Raw genomic sequence first — 19,311 nt, forward strand, 5'->3', positions numbered from 1 at the left:
TCTGGTTGAAGATGTAAGAACATAAGGCAGGCTCCTAATTTCAATTAATCATTTCACAGACGTCGTTTGAGGGAAATGGCTAAACACAAAACGCATGAAAAATCACAGTGAAGTTAAGCTGAAAATGCTGTGTCCCTGTTGCTGGTTTTGGGGGGACTAAAAAAAAAGGTAAAGGACCCCTGACAGTTAAGTCCAGTCGCAAACGACTCTGGGGTTGCAGCGCTCATCTCACTTTACAGGCTGAGGGAGCCAGCGTTTGTCTGCAGACAGTTTTTCCGGGTCATGTGGCCAGAATGACTAAGCTGCTTCTGGTGCAATGGAACACTGAAACCAGAGCAGCGCATGGAAACACTGTTTAACTTCCTGCCAGAGCGGTACCTATTTACTATATCTACTTGCACTTTTTGGCGTGCTTTTGAATTGCTAGGTTGGCAGGAGCTGGGACCGAGCAACGGGAGTTCACGGGGATTTGAACTGTGGGGATTTGAACCGCCAACCTTCTGATCAGCAAGCCCAAGAGGCTCAGTGGTTTAGACCACAGCGCCACCCGTGTCTCAGATCTCAGCACTAATCCGTCTCAAATCTCAGCACTCTGATTTAACTGAATTGCATATGAAGATGCAAGTTCACTATATATGAAGTGCCACAGACATCGGCAAGAGAGGAGGGGTAAGTCCATCAAACTCCCATGAGGGAGAACTCTAAATACCGTCACAATAGCTGTCTGAGGCAAGAAATGTATGGCAGGAACTGCCCTCCTGGCCTGGACACTGTCACCGACTCTGCTCCTGGATCTGAAGAGGGGGTAGGAAGAGTGCGTCAGAGAGGGACTGCGCTTTAACATGGGAAAGACAACCACTGACACTGGCAAGGAGCTGCTACTTCAGACGGCCAAAATCTGCTTGAATAAAACTATATAACTGTGTTGAAAGCACTTGTTCTGGAGCTTGCTTTTTCCTCCTCCCACCCACTCCTTTTTCCTTATGTGCCATGTCTTTTTAGATTGTGAGCCTGAGAGGGCAGAGATTAATTTAGTACTGATTTTTGTAAGCTGCTCTAAGAGTCTTTCTTATTTTTATTTTTGCTAAAGGGTGGGGTATAAACGTGTTAAACAAACAAACAAGTGAGTCAATGCTTCTTCTTTTTTTAAAGTCAGTTAAGTGACGGAATGGTTAGGGGAAAAAATAAAGCAAAGTCCCAGGAATGTATAGCAGCATGAATAATCAAAGACGACAAAATGGGGTCAGACGGGTTGAGGATGAGATAAAGACTCCACCCAGCTTTCGGCTCTGATTTTTAACAAACTACGGCTGCAATCCTGAGCACATGTCCTTGGGAATAAGAACTGGACTGGCTTCTGAGTAAATGTTTATAAGACACAGCTGTAAAGCTGGGATCCCATCCTTGCTTAACTGTAGAAATCAGTGGGGCATAGTTCTGAGTATAATATAAATGTAAGACATTATTTATATGTATTTATATTATTATACTTAGGGACGTGGGTGGCGCTGTGGTCTAAACCACAGAGCCTAGGGCTCGCCAATCAGAAGGTCAGTGGCTCAAATCCCCACGACTATTGTGCTTTATTGCATTTGGTGTACGCAAACATATTTTATGGGACGCGGGTGGCGCTGTGGGTTAAACCACAGGGCCTAGGACTTGCCAATCAGAAGGTCGGTGGTTCAAATCCCCACAACGGGGTGAGCTCCCGTTGCTCGGTCCCTGCTCCTGCCAACCTAGCAGTTCAAAAGCACATCAAAGTGCAAGTAGATAAATAGGTACCACTCCGGCGGGAAGGTAAACGGCGTTTCTGTGTGATGCTCTGGTTTGCCAGAAGCAGCTTAGTCATGCTGGCCACATGACCCGGAAGCTGTACGCTGGCTCCCTCGGCCACTAAAAACAAAATAAAAAAATTCCTTCCAGTAGCACCTTAAAGACCAACTAAGTTAGTTCTAGGTATGAGCTTTCGTGTGCATGCACACTTCTTCAGATGTGCATGCACACGATGTGCATGCACACGAAAGCTCATACCTAGAACTAACTAACTAACTTCTTCAGATGTGCATGCACACGAAAGCTCATACCTAGAACTAACTTAGTTGGTCTTTAAGGTGCTACTGGAAGGATTTTTTTTATTTTGTTTTGACTATGGCAGACCAACACGGCTACCTATCTGTAACTCGGCCAGTAAAGCGAGACGAGCGCCGCAACCCCAGAGTCGTCCGCAACTGGACCTAATGGTCAGGGGTCCCTTTACCTTTTTATATTATGGATGCGGCCCTCATTAATACTATGTTTGATATTAGTTCAGAATTCTTATGAAGTGCTCACCCTAAACCTCACTGTTCAGGGATGCTGTGCTATCACCATGCCAACAGGAGAAAGACACAAGTGAAGAATGAAGTATTATTCAAGCAGAGGAATATAGGAGCTGCCCTATACTATTATTGGTATATCTAGCTCAGCATTGTCTATGTTGCGTGTCAGCACCTCTCCAGGGTTTGAGGAAGGGTTCTCTTCCAGCCATACTTGGGGTGCTGGGGTTTGAACCTGGGGCCTTCTGTGTGCATTGGGTTGACAAGACGCCACCATTTCTCTGTTAAGGGCATCTCTTCAATAATATAGTGAAGTTCCTTAATAAAATACCCAGTGCAAAATACTCACACAGCTACTTAGTTTCAGCCCACCTAACACAGTGGTACCTCGGGTACAGACGCTTCAGGTTACAGACACTTCAGGTTACAGACTCCGTTAACCCAGAAATAGTACCTCAGGTTAAGAACTTTGCTTCAGGATAAGAACAGAAATCGCACGGCGGCAGCGGGAGGCCCCATTAGCTAAAGTGGTGCTTCAGTTAAGAACAGTTTCAGGTTAAGAACGAACCTCCAGAATGAATTAAGTTCTTAACCTGAGGTACCACTTTTTTAATTCTACCGTAAAAGCATCTTAAGGAGAAACCTTCTTTTCCAGCTCCCAAGAACCTAAGACAATCCCTTCTGGATCAAACCAAAGACCCATCTAACCCATGAGCTCCAATCAAAATAATTCAACAGACTATGGTTGTTTTCACATCTGAGGCTTAAACTGTGGTTTCTAAAGTAAGTGTGAAACTGAATTGGCTGGGATACATTTTCAAGTTGTTCTTCCCATTTCTCTCATATCTGACAGAAAACGTGCAAGAGTTGCTTGAATATGTTAATACATACACTACAAACTTAGATCTGCTTTATACTATTTTTATTGGTCTGGCATCTCCCAAAGGATCCTGGGAATTGTAGTTTGGTGAGGTAGTGAGAATTCTGTTGCAGATCCCCAGACCTGCCTCACATGAACTACATTTCTCACAGTTCCCTGTTGAGAGAGAGCGTACATTAAAATCAGCCGAACTCGACATTGCGCAGAAAGGGTCACACAGGTAACAGTCATGAGATAGCAACGATCACCACAGTTTTACCTGATACAGTTCTATCCGTTGTTCCGAGACACGAGCCTTTGGATTCTGCAATCGAAAGACTCTAAATTCTGCCTTCACCAGGTTGGAAGCGTTTTTTTCCATCGCCGAGACATCAAATCTCACTCGTCTAAAATAGGGGATGGGGTGGTTTGTTGAGATGAGATCTGCAAGAAGTTAGTGTAATGGTTTAAAATTATGAATATATTGTTCTTTTACAGGCCACAGCACAAGGCAGACTCAAGAAACAGCGACGGAAATGTCTGCTGGATGATTCAGCTTCCAGCAGCCAATTTCGATATCATTAACAATTTAACCAGATAAACAAACACATGTGTTTGATTATAGAAACAGCAGATTAATAGAGATCAGCAAGCCATTTCCAACTCTCTTTCGGGGCATGCATTTAACCCTGTTCTTTGAAAGCAACGTGGAAAATCCTGGATGATTATAAATTGGAACAAACTCATGACAGCTGATGTTTCACAAATGACTCCAGACTTGCATACGCTTAATAGCAACTGCCAAGAAAATAGAATTTAATGACAAGCAGTTTGCTGTGGGTAGCTTTATGAAAGAAAGAAAAAAGTCTGGAGGGAAAAAATATCTAAACTCTTGACAATATGTTTTGTCTTTTAAATATTTCGACTGAATCTCAAAGAAGAGGAAAGGAAACAGACAATTGTATAACAAATCTAAGACTTTACACAAAGCAATAAAGTCCCTCTCCTCTAAAGAAGGGGGGGATAACCAGTTGTATTTCATCATGAAACTGAAAAAATCATTTCTGCACGCTGATGGGCATCCGAGCAATAACGTAGACTCCTTCTTTTAACAATTTGTGTAGCTATACTTAAATATTAATTGCTGGTTTAAAATGTTAAGTGTTTTAATGTTCAAGTGAGCCTCACTTTAGATTAAGAGCCATTGTCATATTAGATGGTAGTGAGCCATATTGTCTCCATGGCAATTTCTAAAACAGGAAGTGTTCCTTGAGGAGAGGTGATTAGGATTGCAGAAGTGGCAAGGGAGGGAAGAATTAGGCCTTTCTCTGCACATAATTTCCCTGCACCAAACTGCCCTGTCCTACCCCATGACATTCCAGAATGTTTCAAATGTCCCAAAAAACAGATCTGGAATTCCATAGGAAGGAAAGCTGCTCTCTGAGGGATCTCTCTGAATTAAGTACTAGTAAAGGAGAACGTGCAACATGATCAAAAGAGACTGACAACAAAAATACCTAGTGATTACTATGAGCTCCTCAGTCAAGGATTCAGAATTAATTATATTTATTTAAAATGTTTCTCAGACTCCTTTAAAGCAGGGGAAACTATCTCAAGTTTTTTTTTTAAAAAAGTATACGAAAACACGATTAGAACAACAAAGCCATGATCAAGAATGCAGTAACAACACACAACCCTAAAAATCTGAAAGACAAAAGTTATCAATAACCAAAATTAGCATTAGGGAAACACAGCAACTTAGGGGAAAGGCTACAAAAACAACTGATTCTGTAGGGGTCTCCTAAATAGTTGTAGGAATAAAACTTGTCCAATTGCAGTTGGTAACGTGACTCAAGAGATGTGGGGCTACCATAGAAAAGGTCTTCTCTTTGTCTCTCATAGCCACAAACTTGGTGACACTTTGAGGCCTCTGTTGCTGTCTTCAAGTGCTGGCAGGCTGAGAGAAGTGAAAGTGGCCCATCAAATAGAGAGCAATGGTGCAAAGTTTTTATTCCCTGAAAACCAAGAATCCCCGCAACTGATCTGTAAAATGCAAAGCCCACTGATAGATCTGATTTCAGGGGATATGGAACTTAACCCAACCCTTCCTTGTGCCCCTCAAATAAATGACAATGTCCCTCAGGAATAGACCTCTGGATCAAACTGTAGATCCTGATTGGCATCCAGCAGGTGCCCCTACTGGGATTCTTCACCTCATCTCCTGGAACATTGCTGGATGGGAGGGGTATATTCAATTGTATATTACTTCAAGAAACCTGGTTAGTGACATTGCTGGGTTCTCTTCATACACTCTACCTGCTCATAGATAATTCTCCAAAGGTCTCCACAAAGCTGGCTTATTGATCTTAATCAGATCTGGCCTGCCATTCAATACAACTCCTTTTGGCACTTATCCTCCATTAGCCCAAGCTTACCTAATAACTATGAATAATCAACTGGTAATTTTGGTAAATTTCTCCCTCCCTCCCTCAGGAGATGAGATTATTCTAACTGCTAATTGGGACAAGCCAATTGCGCTTTCAAGGAATAGATATAATACCTACTCCATTGTCTGTTTCCTGCTCCTCTAAGGATGGATTAAGTAATAGAGCGGAGTTAAAACTTATGGATTTTTGTACTGCCCATAATGCAGTTATCTTAAATGGACCGAATAACTTACCTGGTGATGATGAGTTTACTTTTATCTCGACAAGGGGTCATAGTGTAGTTGACTATTCTATCTATTCTCTAAGCCAGGAATGGCCAAACTTGGTCCTCCAGATGTTTTGGGACTACAACTCCCATCATCCCTAGCTAACAGGACCAGTGGTCAGGGATGATGGGAATTGTAGTCCCAAAACAGCTGGAGGGCCAAGTTTGGCCAGGCCTACTCTAAACCTATATTCTGATGTCAACTTCTTTTCTACTGGAGTCCATACAGAAAGTGAACACTTCTGACTTTACAATGCGGCCCAGCTAATAAGATCTTGAAGCCTGCTAACTCAGATCAGGCCTCCCATAGTATTCTGAAAAGGATTAGATGGTCCCCGCAATTCTGACTATACAATGCGGCCCAGCTAATAAGATCTTGAAGCCTGCTAACTCAGATCAGGCCTCCCATAGTATTCTGAAAAGGATTAGATGGTCCCCGCAATTCGAAGGGGTGATCACCAAATTCCCCTGGACATGGACAAAATGTTACAAAGTCGTGGTTAACTTCTGTAATAATCCCAATTTATTTTAAGAAAAAAGGCGATCCTGGGCAGCTGTGTAATTATTGCCCTATTAGTCTTCGGTCCACTATAAGTATACTCTACTCTAAACAGAGCGCTATCTATTGGATTGGATTAAAATGAACAGAATTATTGGCCCTAAACAGATCAGATTTACAAAACAGAAATCAACTATTGATCACTGTCTCTCACTTGCCTTTTTAGCAGATAAGTATATGAAATCCAAAAGGGGAAAGTTCTATCTAGCTTTTATTGGTCTGTAAAGTGCTTTTGACTTGATACCCAGGGGGTTGTTATGGGAGGAATTGAATGCTATTGGGCTAGAACCCCGATTACTTTTCTTGATAAAAAAAGCTGCAGATGAACACTATGTGTCGGGTGAAGATTTCCCCGGACGGTCACTTATCACCTAGCTTTACAACTACTAAAGAAGTCAAGCAAAGCTGTATTCTTGCTCTACATCTATTTATTGAAACAACATCTACTTGTTGTGAATGGCCACCCTCCTAGATTAGGACCTAAGGCAGTTCCCATAGTTTTATATGCTGATGACACTGTCCTCCTCTCCTGCACCAGAGTTGGGTGCTTTTAGATGTCTAAAAGCGTTCCTTCATTACTGCCAAGGAAATCACCTAGCGATTAATTACTCAAAATCCAAGATCTTGGTATTTTCAAAGAGTTGGCATTCATCTAAATGGTGTATTGGTGATCAAGAAATCAAAAAGGTTAAAAGCTTTAAAGACTAATGGATCACCTTTTATTACAATCTAAAATGGGTGACCCATCGTAACAGGATAACCGACTTAGCTAAATGCTCTGCAGCATGAATTAAACAATTCTATTTTTTGATGGTAGTTTGCCTGCAGCAGTTAGGGGCTATAGTGCAAAAACTGTTTCGCAACTCCTTTATGGATAACTGACTTTAACAACAAAGTCGAGGGTATACGGGCCTCCTTTTTAAAAAAATCAAAAAAAAAAAATCTAAGAGTTCAAAAATACATCTCCTATCTTGCTATTTGTGCAGAGTTATGCCAGCATCTCTTAGAATCTAGGGGCTGGATTATGACTTTCAAATACTGCTTAAAAAATCACTTTAATACAGACCCAGAAAGTTTACTAACTTCTTTATTGAGAGATACACATAATTTTACATTTTTTTCTTATATTACCTTCAAACTCAGGCAAATAAGGATTGTAATAGATTCTCTTCTTCTATTGGATGAGTCACAAATCTTCTCTGTCATCAAGCAGAGACTGCTAGACCATGAAATCCAAAAACTCTACCCCTCCCAGCCTTTTGTATGTTCATCTGCTTACTTAGGATTGCAGCCCCACCATGGAGCAATGCCTAATTACCTTTATAATTTAGATACTCCATTGCATCACAGAGCTTTTAAGCTAGCTCATCTAAATCCATTCCCCTCATCTGTTTTGTTTGGAAGTTTTCAAAAAATCCCCTTCCAGTACAGATTCTGGTCCTGTAGTAAGAAAACACCAGATCACAAAATTTTGGATTGTCCTCTTCTCAACACCCTTCACAGAGATCTCCTAGTGGCTCTCTTACAGCTTAAAATATTGATTTACAAAGAGTCTGTAATCCAATTATTTGTTGAGGGATGATACTCCCCAAACTACCAAGATTGTTTCGGGGTATTTAGCTGAGATCTTTAAATCTAAATCCAAAGTTGCCTGATTTATTCAATGGTGGATATCTAATATTTTATATATTGTATATGTTTGGATTATTAATGTATTTGGATGCCTTTATACGATTTTATTGTTTAAACCTATGCCAATAAAGACCCATAACCAATTAACTTACACCCAAATCATTTAAGGCTATAAAGCAGGAGTAGGTAAGGTCAAAGGTTTGGCCTTCCAGATGTTATTGGAGTCCCATCAGTTCTAGCAGCTCTGGTGAATTATGAGGTTAAAAGCAGCCACTTTAATTTAGGCTTGGAAATGCAGCAGTGCAGTTCATACGGAATTAGTGTTGCATGACTAACACACGTGATTTGGTGCTGACTGAGGAAGCTAATACCAAAATGCATCCTCTGCATGTTAATTTTGTCTCTCTTTTTTGCTTCAGGTGCAAAAGTGCGTAAAAGTCAACTCTTGATTTTACAGCTGCTTTATGTCATGGGCAGTATCCAGTCAAGTGGCTCCACTAGCGTAGTGACAGGGCAACGGAATTTCCTCTCCTCTCTCTGATCCACCTTAAATATGTTCTGTGGGTTCTCTTCCAACCTACCAGTTTATCCATTTACCCCCCCCCCTTTTTCAACACTGCTGGTTACAGTGATTGGCTCATGGACAGGTATCTCTTGCACCAGCCATCCATCTGTCCCAGGGTATTGTTTGAATGCATATGGAGCTGCTAGCTTGCTGAATCTAAGTGAGTACGGGTTTGGTCAGTGTGTGGATGGATGACTGCTTGGGAACCACATGTACCCAACCTTGGGTTCCATCTCAGGAAAGGTGGACTATGAATATATGGGGGAAATGACTATCTACCTGTTCATCTGTCCATCTGGCTTGGGAGCTTCTAAAGATCCTGGGACAGTCAACAGCAGATTACTAAGGAAATGGCTACATCTGATAGATAGATGATAGATAGATAGATAGATAGATAGATAGATAGATAGATAGATGATAGATAGCTATAAAGGTAAAGGGACGCCTGACCATTAGTTCCAGTTGCAGACGACTCTGCGGTTGTGGCGCTGATCTCGCTTTACTGGCCGAGGGAGCTGGCGTACAGCTTCTGGGTCATGTGGCCAGCATGACTAAGCTGCTTCTGGCAAACCAGAGCAGCACACGGAAACGCTGTTTACCTTCCCGCCGGAGAGGTACCTATTTATCTACTTGCACTTTGACGTGCTTTTGAACTGCTAGGTGGGCAGGAGCTGGGACCGAGCAATGGGAGCTCACCCCGTCACGGGGATTCGAACTGTCAACCTAGGCTCTGTGGTTTAGACCACAGCGCCACCCGCGTGGTCTAAATATATATATATATATATATATATATATATACACACACACACACACACACACACAAATTCATAAAGAAAACATCAAAGCGGTTCACAACAAATATACATAAAACAAAACATAAAACAAAACATAAAAATAAAAACAATATTTAAAAGTTAAACTCAGAAATCAGATATCTGTTGTGGAAATATGTATCAGTTATGTTCATGGTTCCACCTCAACTGACTGGGGTAAAAACACCTCAAGTAAGAAGTCAAAGCCCTGGACAACTATGATTCTGGCTCAGTATTTGAAGTGGAAGCTCCCAAACCACACTAAACAGGAGTTATGAAGTCTGCAAAGTCACCGCAACCAAAGTTCACCAAAACCTGGAAAAACTCCACAGAACAACAATTACAGATGCAATGGCAGACAAGAAAAAAAAGATTTATTTTTTTTTATACTACTGTTTTAATGGGATGTTGAGTGCACCATCCACATGCACACATGAATTAAATTCTAACAGTTTCCCTCTCAAAACATAATAGCTCAAACTGCTACTTATTTAAAAGCAGGTAACTGATGCTGGTGCTAACACTACTTATATTCACAGTCTGAAACTGTGAGGGGACAACAATGCAATTTCCTAAGCATGTGCAACTTGTTCTGTCACCACTCCTGAAGCAGAAAACCAGCTGGTAGCCTACTGTGGGCCCTTCCCCTCCAATGCATGCTAATCTGCAAGGGACACAATCTGCCAGAAAGTTTTCCTGTTTAAAAAAAACCTTGTGAAAGGAACAAGAGCTGTGCAGGAGCACGACACTGCACTGGTTTTCCAGTTTATCTCCACTGGGCTTTGTCTCGTACTTTCTGATAGAGCACACCAAGTTCTTTCTCTGTCTCCTAGTTTGTCATTGGTGGCACCCATAAGGAGCAACCACTTCAATTTGTCTCCTGGTACAGTCACCTCTAGTGACAATTTGAAGCTGCTTAGACCCACTGCTTAGACCTTGCCAACAAAGGTCCATATAGTAAAAGCTATGGTTTTCCCAGTAGTGATGTATGGAAGTGAGAGCTGGACCATAAAGAAGGCTGATCGCCGAAGAATAGATGTTTTTGAATTATGGTGCTGGAGGAGACTCTTGAGAGTCCCATGGACTGCAAGAAGATCAAACCTCTCCATTCTTAAGGAAATCAGCCCTGAGTGCTCACTGGAAGGACAGATCCTGAAGCTGAGACTCCAATACTTTGGCCACCTCATGAGAAGAGAAGACTCCCTGGAAAAGACCCTGATGCTGGGAAAGATGGAGGGCACAAGGAGAAGGGGACCACAGAGGGCGAGATGGTTGGACAGTGTTCTCGAAGCTACCAGCATGAGTTTGACCAAACTGCGGGAGGCAGTGGAAGACAGGAGTGCCTGGTGTGCTCTGGTCCATGGGGTCACGAAGAGTCGGACACGACTAAACAACTAAACAACAACAAGACCCACTGGATTGCAGCCAAGTGCCACGGTACTGGTCCACAAGGGTTCCACGTGAACAACAACGGCGAAACAAATTATTATTGTTATTATGCCCTTTGGAAATCTTTCAGATTTGATGAGAATCCCTGCTGATGTGTGTCTGGTCCATTTCAACTGCAAGTGCAGCTTTTCCTGCTAGAGAGCAGACACATCAGCTACTCTTTGATAGACTATCCTAAGTGAGTGGAACTAATTCAATATGTTTCCTGTTTTGGGGAGACATAAACAACTTTCTCTTTGTTATTTGGGCGGGGGAGGGGGAGTCAGACCATCCGGGTTGATTTTTTTACTATTTTGCAATCTCGCATCCACACACACAGAGAGGGAAAGCTGAGAGCCCCAACCCAAGCCTTCCAACGAAAGGGGGCAATAAATGTTCCAGAGATTTATTTTTATTTCTTTTGGTGTTTGTTAAAACTTTGGCGGGCTCCCCTCTTCCTCCGCATGTCTGCTCTCTCCTGGTGCTCTGCCCATCCTTAATCCAAGCAGCCACAAGCCACGGCGGTCCTGTTGCTTTCCCCTTTCTCTTTCATGACTGAATCACATGAACGTACGAGGCTTTGATGCGGCATATATGCAAATATTTATAAGAGTCACTTGATTGTGATTAAAAGTGGTTTGCAAAGCTCTCTTTGCTCTGGCTGGCTTCCCTAGCCCTCTGCCTTGTAGGGCTCTTTCAGTTGTTTAAGTTTCAGCCGATAAAACACACACACACACACACACACACACACACACACGAGTTTCAAAAACAAAGCAGAACTTCTGTACAAGGTGGAAGAGCTACTTCCCGCCCTCTGTTTTTAAAGCCTGCTCCCTGATCTGCATATGGGATTCCATCCAGAAACATCTCCTCCTTCCATAACAATGAAACAACGGTAACTGATACTGCTTGCATGGAAGGCAAATCTAAAGGAAGAGGTTATTAGGCCGTCACCACATGTCTTTCCGGCAAGATCCTCTCCTCGCTGTGAGGCATGTGAGGGTCACAAACCTTCTCCCCTTTTTCATAGAAGGCTTCTCCAAGAAATGAGAAGTGTGTGTAGCGCAGCTGGACTTCAAAAACTGCTAATTACCACTGTTCACCCCTTGTGACCCTGATGTTAATAGAGGGGCATGCACAGGGCTATTGTTCTAGGAAAAAAGGTGGCAGAACTCACCAGGAACACCTCCCTCGTTCTCTTAAGAGTGACAATGACGCCCACCTGAGAGAGGTGCTGGAACTGAGTTCCAGCGAGTTCTGGCGGGGGGGGGGGAGCGCCCTGGGCATGCATCATATATGAAAATAAGTACAAAGGGGCCAAAAACCCCAACCCCCACAAAAATTCTGAATTTCACATATATCTTAAGGACCAAATCACACACACAGATGCCTGTGATGCCATCCCAGTTGTCATTTTTGAATAAGAAGGGCCACTTCTGAAGGGGCGATTGAGATTGGACAAGCAGCGGTGAGGTGAGTATTTTTAATTCCCTCCCCCGCCTTCCCTTTTCAAGTCCCACCCACCAGCGGGTTCACCGCTTCAAATGAGTTCCAATAGGAAATTTGCATCAGCGAAGCTTGTAGTGGAGGGCTACTTTGAAGTGGGGGGAAACCAAAGCAGGTTTCTCTGTTTTAAAAGGGTGCAATGCAGGGGTGGGCAGCCTGTGCCCCTCCAGATGTTGCTGGACTCAAACTTGCATCAGTCCCATCCTTTAAGGCCAGTGGTCAGGGACAATGGGACTTGTAGTCCAGCAGAATCTGAAGGGTCACAGGTTCCCCATACCTGATGCAATAATACATGTGTCTGAGGGTAACATCTAGTTTGGATGTGTATATAGACTTGCTGTGACTACCCAGGAAAGAGATACCCAGGAAAGAGAGGGGTTGGGTTTGGTAGTTCTATGAAACTGACTGGTACTGGGTACAGGCTATTTTATCCTTTGAAGGCACCTGCCAGGGAGAATGCAGCTACCTGAATGGTTTCAGGGCATGGACACATATCCGTGATGGAAGGCAAACAACTAATTTAGGGTGAAGGATTTCATTTGCCAATCCTCCATTTGGCTTTGTTCGAAACCTGCAAAACCGATTCGGCCAGAAATGACAGTGGGACAAAAGAATCGACTGTGTGAGTACCGAGAAACAAGGACAAACCTCCTCCAAGTATCTTAAAACCTATTGTCACGTGCCAGTCTATGTGTTTCAACTGTCTTCCAATGGGGGGGGGGGGAGAGAAACCACATTCCCAAAAGGACGGGATGTTTTTATTTCTCTCTGGTGAAATCTGTGATTGGCAACTGAAGAGATGCATCCCTAATCTGTTTACAGTGGCAGTAAAGCATCTGCCCACCAGATCATTCAAATTTAATAACCACATTTCCAGGGACTGTTGTTTTGAGTTAAAAATAGCTGCTCCCTACTTTACACGGCACATTCCCCATATTCACAAGCTGCTGTTATTTTAGCTAAAGAGCTTTTTTTATTTTTTAAAGGCTTCTGTGTACATCCCAGTGGTTGCTTTGAGTAGGCATCTTCAGAATTAGCAAACACCCAGGAATTGATGATGTGGTCTCCACCATGTTCTAAATTACAGCTGGGGGACAAGTGGTCCTCCATATGTTGTTTTTTTCCAGTTCTCTTTGGCCTCAGCCAGTACCAAAGGACAAGAGGGTCCCTCATCCCTGTTCCAAGTCACCTCTCTCTCACTGAACAGTAAGTACTTCTTAAGCTGATAATAAATTTTCACACAGTGTACCTGGCCATGCACAGACAAAACACAGCACTGTTAAACTCTGCTCCTTCTCAGGTGCCTTTGCACCTAGTCACATGGAAATATTTACTCATTAGTAGAGCTGCACGGTCAGGGAAAAAACAATGCTGTCCAGGGTTGTAAAGACTGCAGAAAGAATACAGTGGTGCCTCGCAAGACGAAATTAATCCGTTCCGTGAGGCTCTTCGTATAGCGGTTTTTTCGTCTTGCGAAGCAAGCCCATTGACAGCTTAGCGGATTAGCGCTATTAGCGGTTTAGCGGCTTTTAGCGGATCAGCTGATAAGTGGCTTATCAGCGGATCAGCTGATAAGCGGCTTAGGGCTTACGAAGGGGGGGGGGGAGGGAAAAAACCCTGCAGGAACTCGCAAGACATTTTCGTCTTGCGAAGCAAGCCCATAGGGAAATTTGTTTTGCGAAGCGCCTCCAAAACGGAAAACCCTTTCGTCTAGCGGGTTTTCCGTCTTGCGAGGCGTTCGTCTTGCAGGGCACCACTGTAATTGGGTGCACTCTTCCCACCTTGGATCAAATCTACGCTTCCAGGTGCCATAAGAAAGCTGCAGAGATAGTGCAGGATACTGCGCACCCCGGAAATGATCTCTTTCAGCTTCTGCCTTCTGGAAGAAGGTACAGGGTTATAAAGACTAGGACTAGCCGCCTGAGAAACAGTTTCTATCCAAATGAGATTTTGGTTTTAAACGCAGTGTAAGGTAGTCTTTATGTGAGTATATTGTATTCAATTATGGGGTATCAGAGTTTTTAGGGGCTAACCAGGCTGGGATAGCAGGTTTTTGAATGTCTGATGTAGATTTTTTCAATTTTGTTGTTCTGTATGGGACAATGACAATAAAGATTATCGTATCGATTTGCTTCCTCAAAATGTACACGGATTGGCTCACTGACAACTTTTGCCCAAGCAATTATTCCCCTTACGACTGGAATTTGCTTGGTCGGGATGGGTCAGGGGAGATGATGGCATTGTTTTCAGGGATCTTACACTGAAGATTCCCTGCCTGTCTCATCAAGCTGCAGGCTGGCGCTCGACTCACCCATGGACCTCACACAAGCATGTGCCCCAGGCTGCCACCTGACAAGGCAGACTTACAAGTCATTCAGGGCTGCCAACTGCAACAACAAAGAAATTTGCAGGAACCTACAGGGGAAACGTTTGCTCTTCCTTGACCTAGAAATCATTTCGTAAGGGAAAGCAGGTGTGTGGACCCAGCCCTAAGAGGAGAGGGCTTTCAGGAAAGGGACACCACCATGGTTCTGTCTCGATCCTGAGATGCAGACAGACCTACATCTTGACTCTTTTAGCCCTGTGTATCCTCTAAGCACTGGTTGCCAAATATTTGCAATCCACTGATGGAACTGATAATCCATTGATGCATTCACACAATGTAGGTGACTAATTTTTGTATACACACACACACACACACACACAGAGAGAGAGAGAGAGAGAGAGAGAGAGAGAGAGAGAGAGATGAGAAAGTGTGGAAAGAAAACAGGAAGTAAGGATTTTCCCATTTGGAAAGTTAAACAGGCAAATGATTTGATCTTCCAAAGGTACAACAGATCATATTACATGCACTTTACATTAAACTTGGCAACAGTTGTCTTTTTTGTAGCTGGCTTTCCTCACTAGATTATAATGTACAGCAGAAGTGTTTGAAGACTGTTTCCAATTCTCTGTTCAGTAGCTGGATATTCAGGGTGGTCTGACAAAAGCTTCTATTTGGACCTCCATTAGCACACTACAACATGCAGAGTTATATATTGATCAGCAAGTTTTCACATCTCTCCTGCAGTTCTCCTGAGCGTTATGTGGGTGTGCTCATTCCCGGCAAGCGCTGTGATTTTGCATTCTTTGATTTCCACCACAGAAGGTAACAGCAGTGGTCTCAAAGCGAGTAAGAGGGGGGAAACACAGTAGTAGAATGGAAGTGAGATAAATCTGGAGCTTTTATTGTTTGCTGAAATCTGTCTTGGCCCATTGGCTATATGCCTGAGATATATGGCAAGTTGGTCTAAGTCAGCTTAGATTGCAATCCATTTACTGGGCAGTAAAACCTATCAAACATAGTGTCTATTTAAGCTACTTAAGACCAAAACCCTGTTCAACCCAGTGAGACTTGCTTCTGTGTGGACATGTATAAGATTGTGTCATTGGTGGATTAATGCAAGAAGGACATTTGGTACAGTCTTCCCCAATTTGGTGCTCTCCAGACATTTTGAACTACAGCTCCCTTCAGCCCCAGCCCAAATGGTCAATGGTTAAGGATGGGAGTTGCAGTTCAGTAACATCTGGAAGGTGCCAGATTGACGAAGGACAATTTAGTAGATAATTTCAGACCTAGATTTTCAACTGAGAATAAATCAACTTGGCAATTGTCAAGGAAGCCCAACAGTCACTCCAGAAGAATGAACTCTCCCAAAATGAGGAGATAGGTAAAAAGGAAGGTGAAAGGGAAAATGAAGATGGCCAAATCTCTCCAGAAATCCTGGGTGTTGTTCAAAACCACAATAATAGAAGCTCGGCTGCAATGTATGCTGCAGATCAGGAAGTGAACCACTGGGACCGAGAAGATACCTGCAGGGCTAACAAGCAGAGGCAAGGACGCTATTAAAGGCAAGAAGCCTTCCTTCAGAAAATGTCCAAGTCTTGTCCAAATGGGGAAAACAAAAAGGAATGCAAACTTTGGCTGAAGAAATACAAGCAGGCAATAAGGGATGCAAAAGAAGAAGAAGAAGTAAGGAACACACACGTGTGTGTGTGTGTGTGTGTGTGTGTGTGTGTGTGAAAGGAGGCCAGCAAGCAAGCAAAGGAGGCCATTGGACCTTTGGATAACAAGGGAGCCAAAGGTGAGCTAAAAGAGGAAGAGGAGATTGCAGAAAGCTATGGTGTGGCTGCACTTGGAATACTGCGCATGGTTCTGCTTGCCTCAACTGAGAAACGATACTATCAAGATTCAAAAGGAAAATGATCAAGGGGCTGGAACAACTCCCCTAGAAGGAAAGGTTACAACATTTGGGGCTTTGTAGAATATGGAGGTTAACCCAGGTTACACAATGTAGGGCATTACTGTTCAAGTAATGCTACAATTAAGTAGACAATTGGCATTGAACATAAACAAGTAACTGGTACAACTGGTGCTATTTTAAAAATTACCTGAGTGCCTTAGCAGCAGACATGTGTTTCTGCTACTGGGGAGATGGAAGTTGCAGTGCATTATCTTTTGCGTTGTCCCTTGAATAGAGATCCCCGGACTCATTTTTTTTGGGGGGGGGGGGAGGAGGCTTTTTTGAAAGCAAGCGCTCATTAGGCCTTGACTGATATTATTTGTGATCTGTTGGCAGACCACAACAAAACAATAACAAACAAGGTAGTAGTAGCTCAAAAATTCACAGTCTATTAGTCTGAAGTCTGTCATTTCCAAACAGCAAAAAGATGCTTTATCTTCCCTATATAAGTCTGAGCTGTATTTTCCAGTGAAGATTTCTGTTTCTGGTGGTGGGTGGGGAGCAACTAAACAAACACTCTTTGCTTTAGCAATATAAAGTTGATTCCTACTAGGGCCAGAAACGTACGTTTAAGAGGACAGATTCGTTATAAAGCAAAACATTTAGAGCTATTGAAAAACAAAGCAAAACCCTGAGTTCTGGATGGTTACGAGCAGAACTCTTAATCAATATTATGTATCCAAACATTTCTAGAAAGCCAGGTCTGTGGATTTTCTCATTTTTGAACTGCGAGCGGGAAGTTGTCTGCAGTCTCCTCCAGAAAAACTACGTTTCTTTCCCCAAGTTATCCATCTTCTAAGTCTCATCTTTCTTCACCACTGTGCTAGACTATTATATTTGCCATGTGAGTGATGGATAATGTTACATCTTAGGGATTACAGAATGATTAATGAAGTTCTATATCCCTGCCCAGTGAATAGGGAATGCATCTGGGACTAAGCAATCACTACTGGTGGCGCAGTGACAGATTGGAGAGTTGGCTTGGCATGGTCAGTGGTGAATGTGGAGCCTTTCCCAGGTTGTGAATCTCCCATACTACATTACACTTTCCATGCTGAGCAGGACAGGGAAAGCATTCATTGGAGGACTTAATAATTATGTTATTTCCCACACCTGCCCCTTCTCACCCCCTTTGCAAAACCAGAAGGGTCAATTGGTGGACGCTGTGTAAAGGCTTGTAAATTTCTTGACAACCAAACATGGATTTTTCCTTCTTACATCTGCCAACATGGTGTGTCCTCCAAATGTTGTTGGACTACAACTCTCATCATCGGCTGTGCTGATTGGGGAGGAGGGGAGTTGAAATCCAACAAAAGCCAGAGGGCACCACATTCACTACCCCCGTTCCACATATTCTGACACTGTCTCCAAAACAGTTTGGTAATAAGAATCCTGAGGGCCTGTTGCCTGGATCAAAGTGGCCTAGAATTCTATGCCACTCAAATCTGATTGGTTGAATGGTAGGCGGGCTGGATAGTTCTTACTCTGTTCAGAGGGAGTGTGAGACTGTCTGACACTATGGACCACAAGAAGCAGCTAGGAGAGAAGGCTGGAGTTGAAGCAGGTGGAAGATAGGAAAGCAACTATTGAAGAGGCTAGGAACAGCCTGGTAAAATAGCCTGCCCTCCCCACAAAAGAGCTGAATCACTATCTTAAGCTGAAGATTGGCAGAGAGGTCATCAAAGGACTGTGAGCAGCAATGAAAAGTTCAGCAAGGACCAGAGAGAGAACTGCCTGCAAGCTTGGCTAATAGAAAACCAGCAGAAGGCCTCTGTGAGACTGACTCCTGGCAAGACTGACTGTCCTGAGAAAATGGGCTACGGGTAATTACAGACCCTCCAAGGAATGTCCCAAATTTAGAGAAGCCGTCCTGGTTTCTGATTTGATCCCGGAATGTTCCACTTTTCCTTAGGGTGTCCCTGTTTTCATTGGAGAAATGTTGGAGGGTATGGAATTATCCTACCCCTGAGCCATCTGAAGGCAATCCTGTTTAGGGAAGGTTTTTTAAAAAAATGTTTAATGTTTTATTATGTTTTTATATATGTTGGAAGCTGCCCAGAGTGGCTGGGGCAACCCAGTAAGATGTGTGGGGTACAAATAGTAAAATTATCATTATGTAATTGGATGTCCCTATTTTCATCAGATAAATTTTGGAGGGTATGTAATTAGCACACAGGATTTAATAGGAAAATAAATTAAGATTTTAACAGCAAGCCTCATGCAAGCTTTTGTATTTGCAAGCTGTTGCTAATTATAACAGTAACCTTACAAGTGCAAGTCTTAAAAGAAACTGTAACCAATATACGGTATGTATAGTATATTTACATTTCCCCCTCTCTTTATGGTTAATAATAATGAAAGAGCAACTTCTTTTTTTACTTATAACTTGAGTTGGGCTGATTTTGTACCACGTCTACTGGGTTATAGATTAAGGCTTTGACAAACACCATGGTTTAGATACATGGCAGCAGCAGCTAGAAGGTTTTGAAATTCAACTAACATGGTGGTAGTTGGCATAAAATAACAGCCCACACACACACACACACACACACACACACACGACTTATCAGCAGTGACAAGTCGAAGCTGGTCCATCACATACGAAGTGGGAAGACTCTCCACAATGATTGACGCTACACC

At 42.9% G+C, this 19,311-nt stretch overlaps 1 protein-coding gene across 1 annotated transcript in view; it reads right to left on the reverse strand.

Moving 5' to 3' along the window:
• Window positions 1-19,311, reverse strand: part of TGFB2 (transforming growth factor beta 2) — an 84,551-nt gene that overhangs the window by 19,267 nt on the left and 45,973 nt on the right. The window contains exon 2 of the mRNA XM_081857826.1: window positions 3,455-3,618. Coding sequence (XP_081713952.1) covers window positions 3,455-3,618 — 164 coding nt within the window. The remainder of the gene's footprint in view (window positions 1-3,454; window positions 3,619-19,311) is intronic.

This window comes from Podarcis erhardii (assembly GCF_964252035.2).
Source record: "Podarcis erhardii genome assembly, chromosome: 3".
Classification (NCBI taxonomy): Eukaryota; Metazoa; Chordata; class Lepidosauria; order Squamata; family Lacertidae; genus Podarcis; species Podarcis erhardii.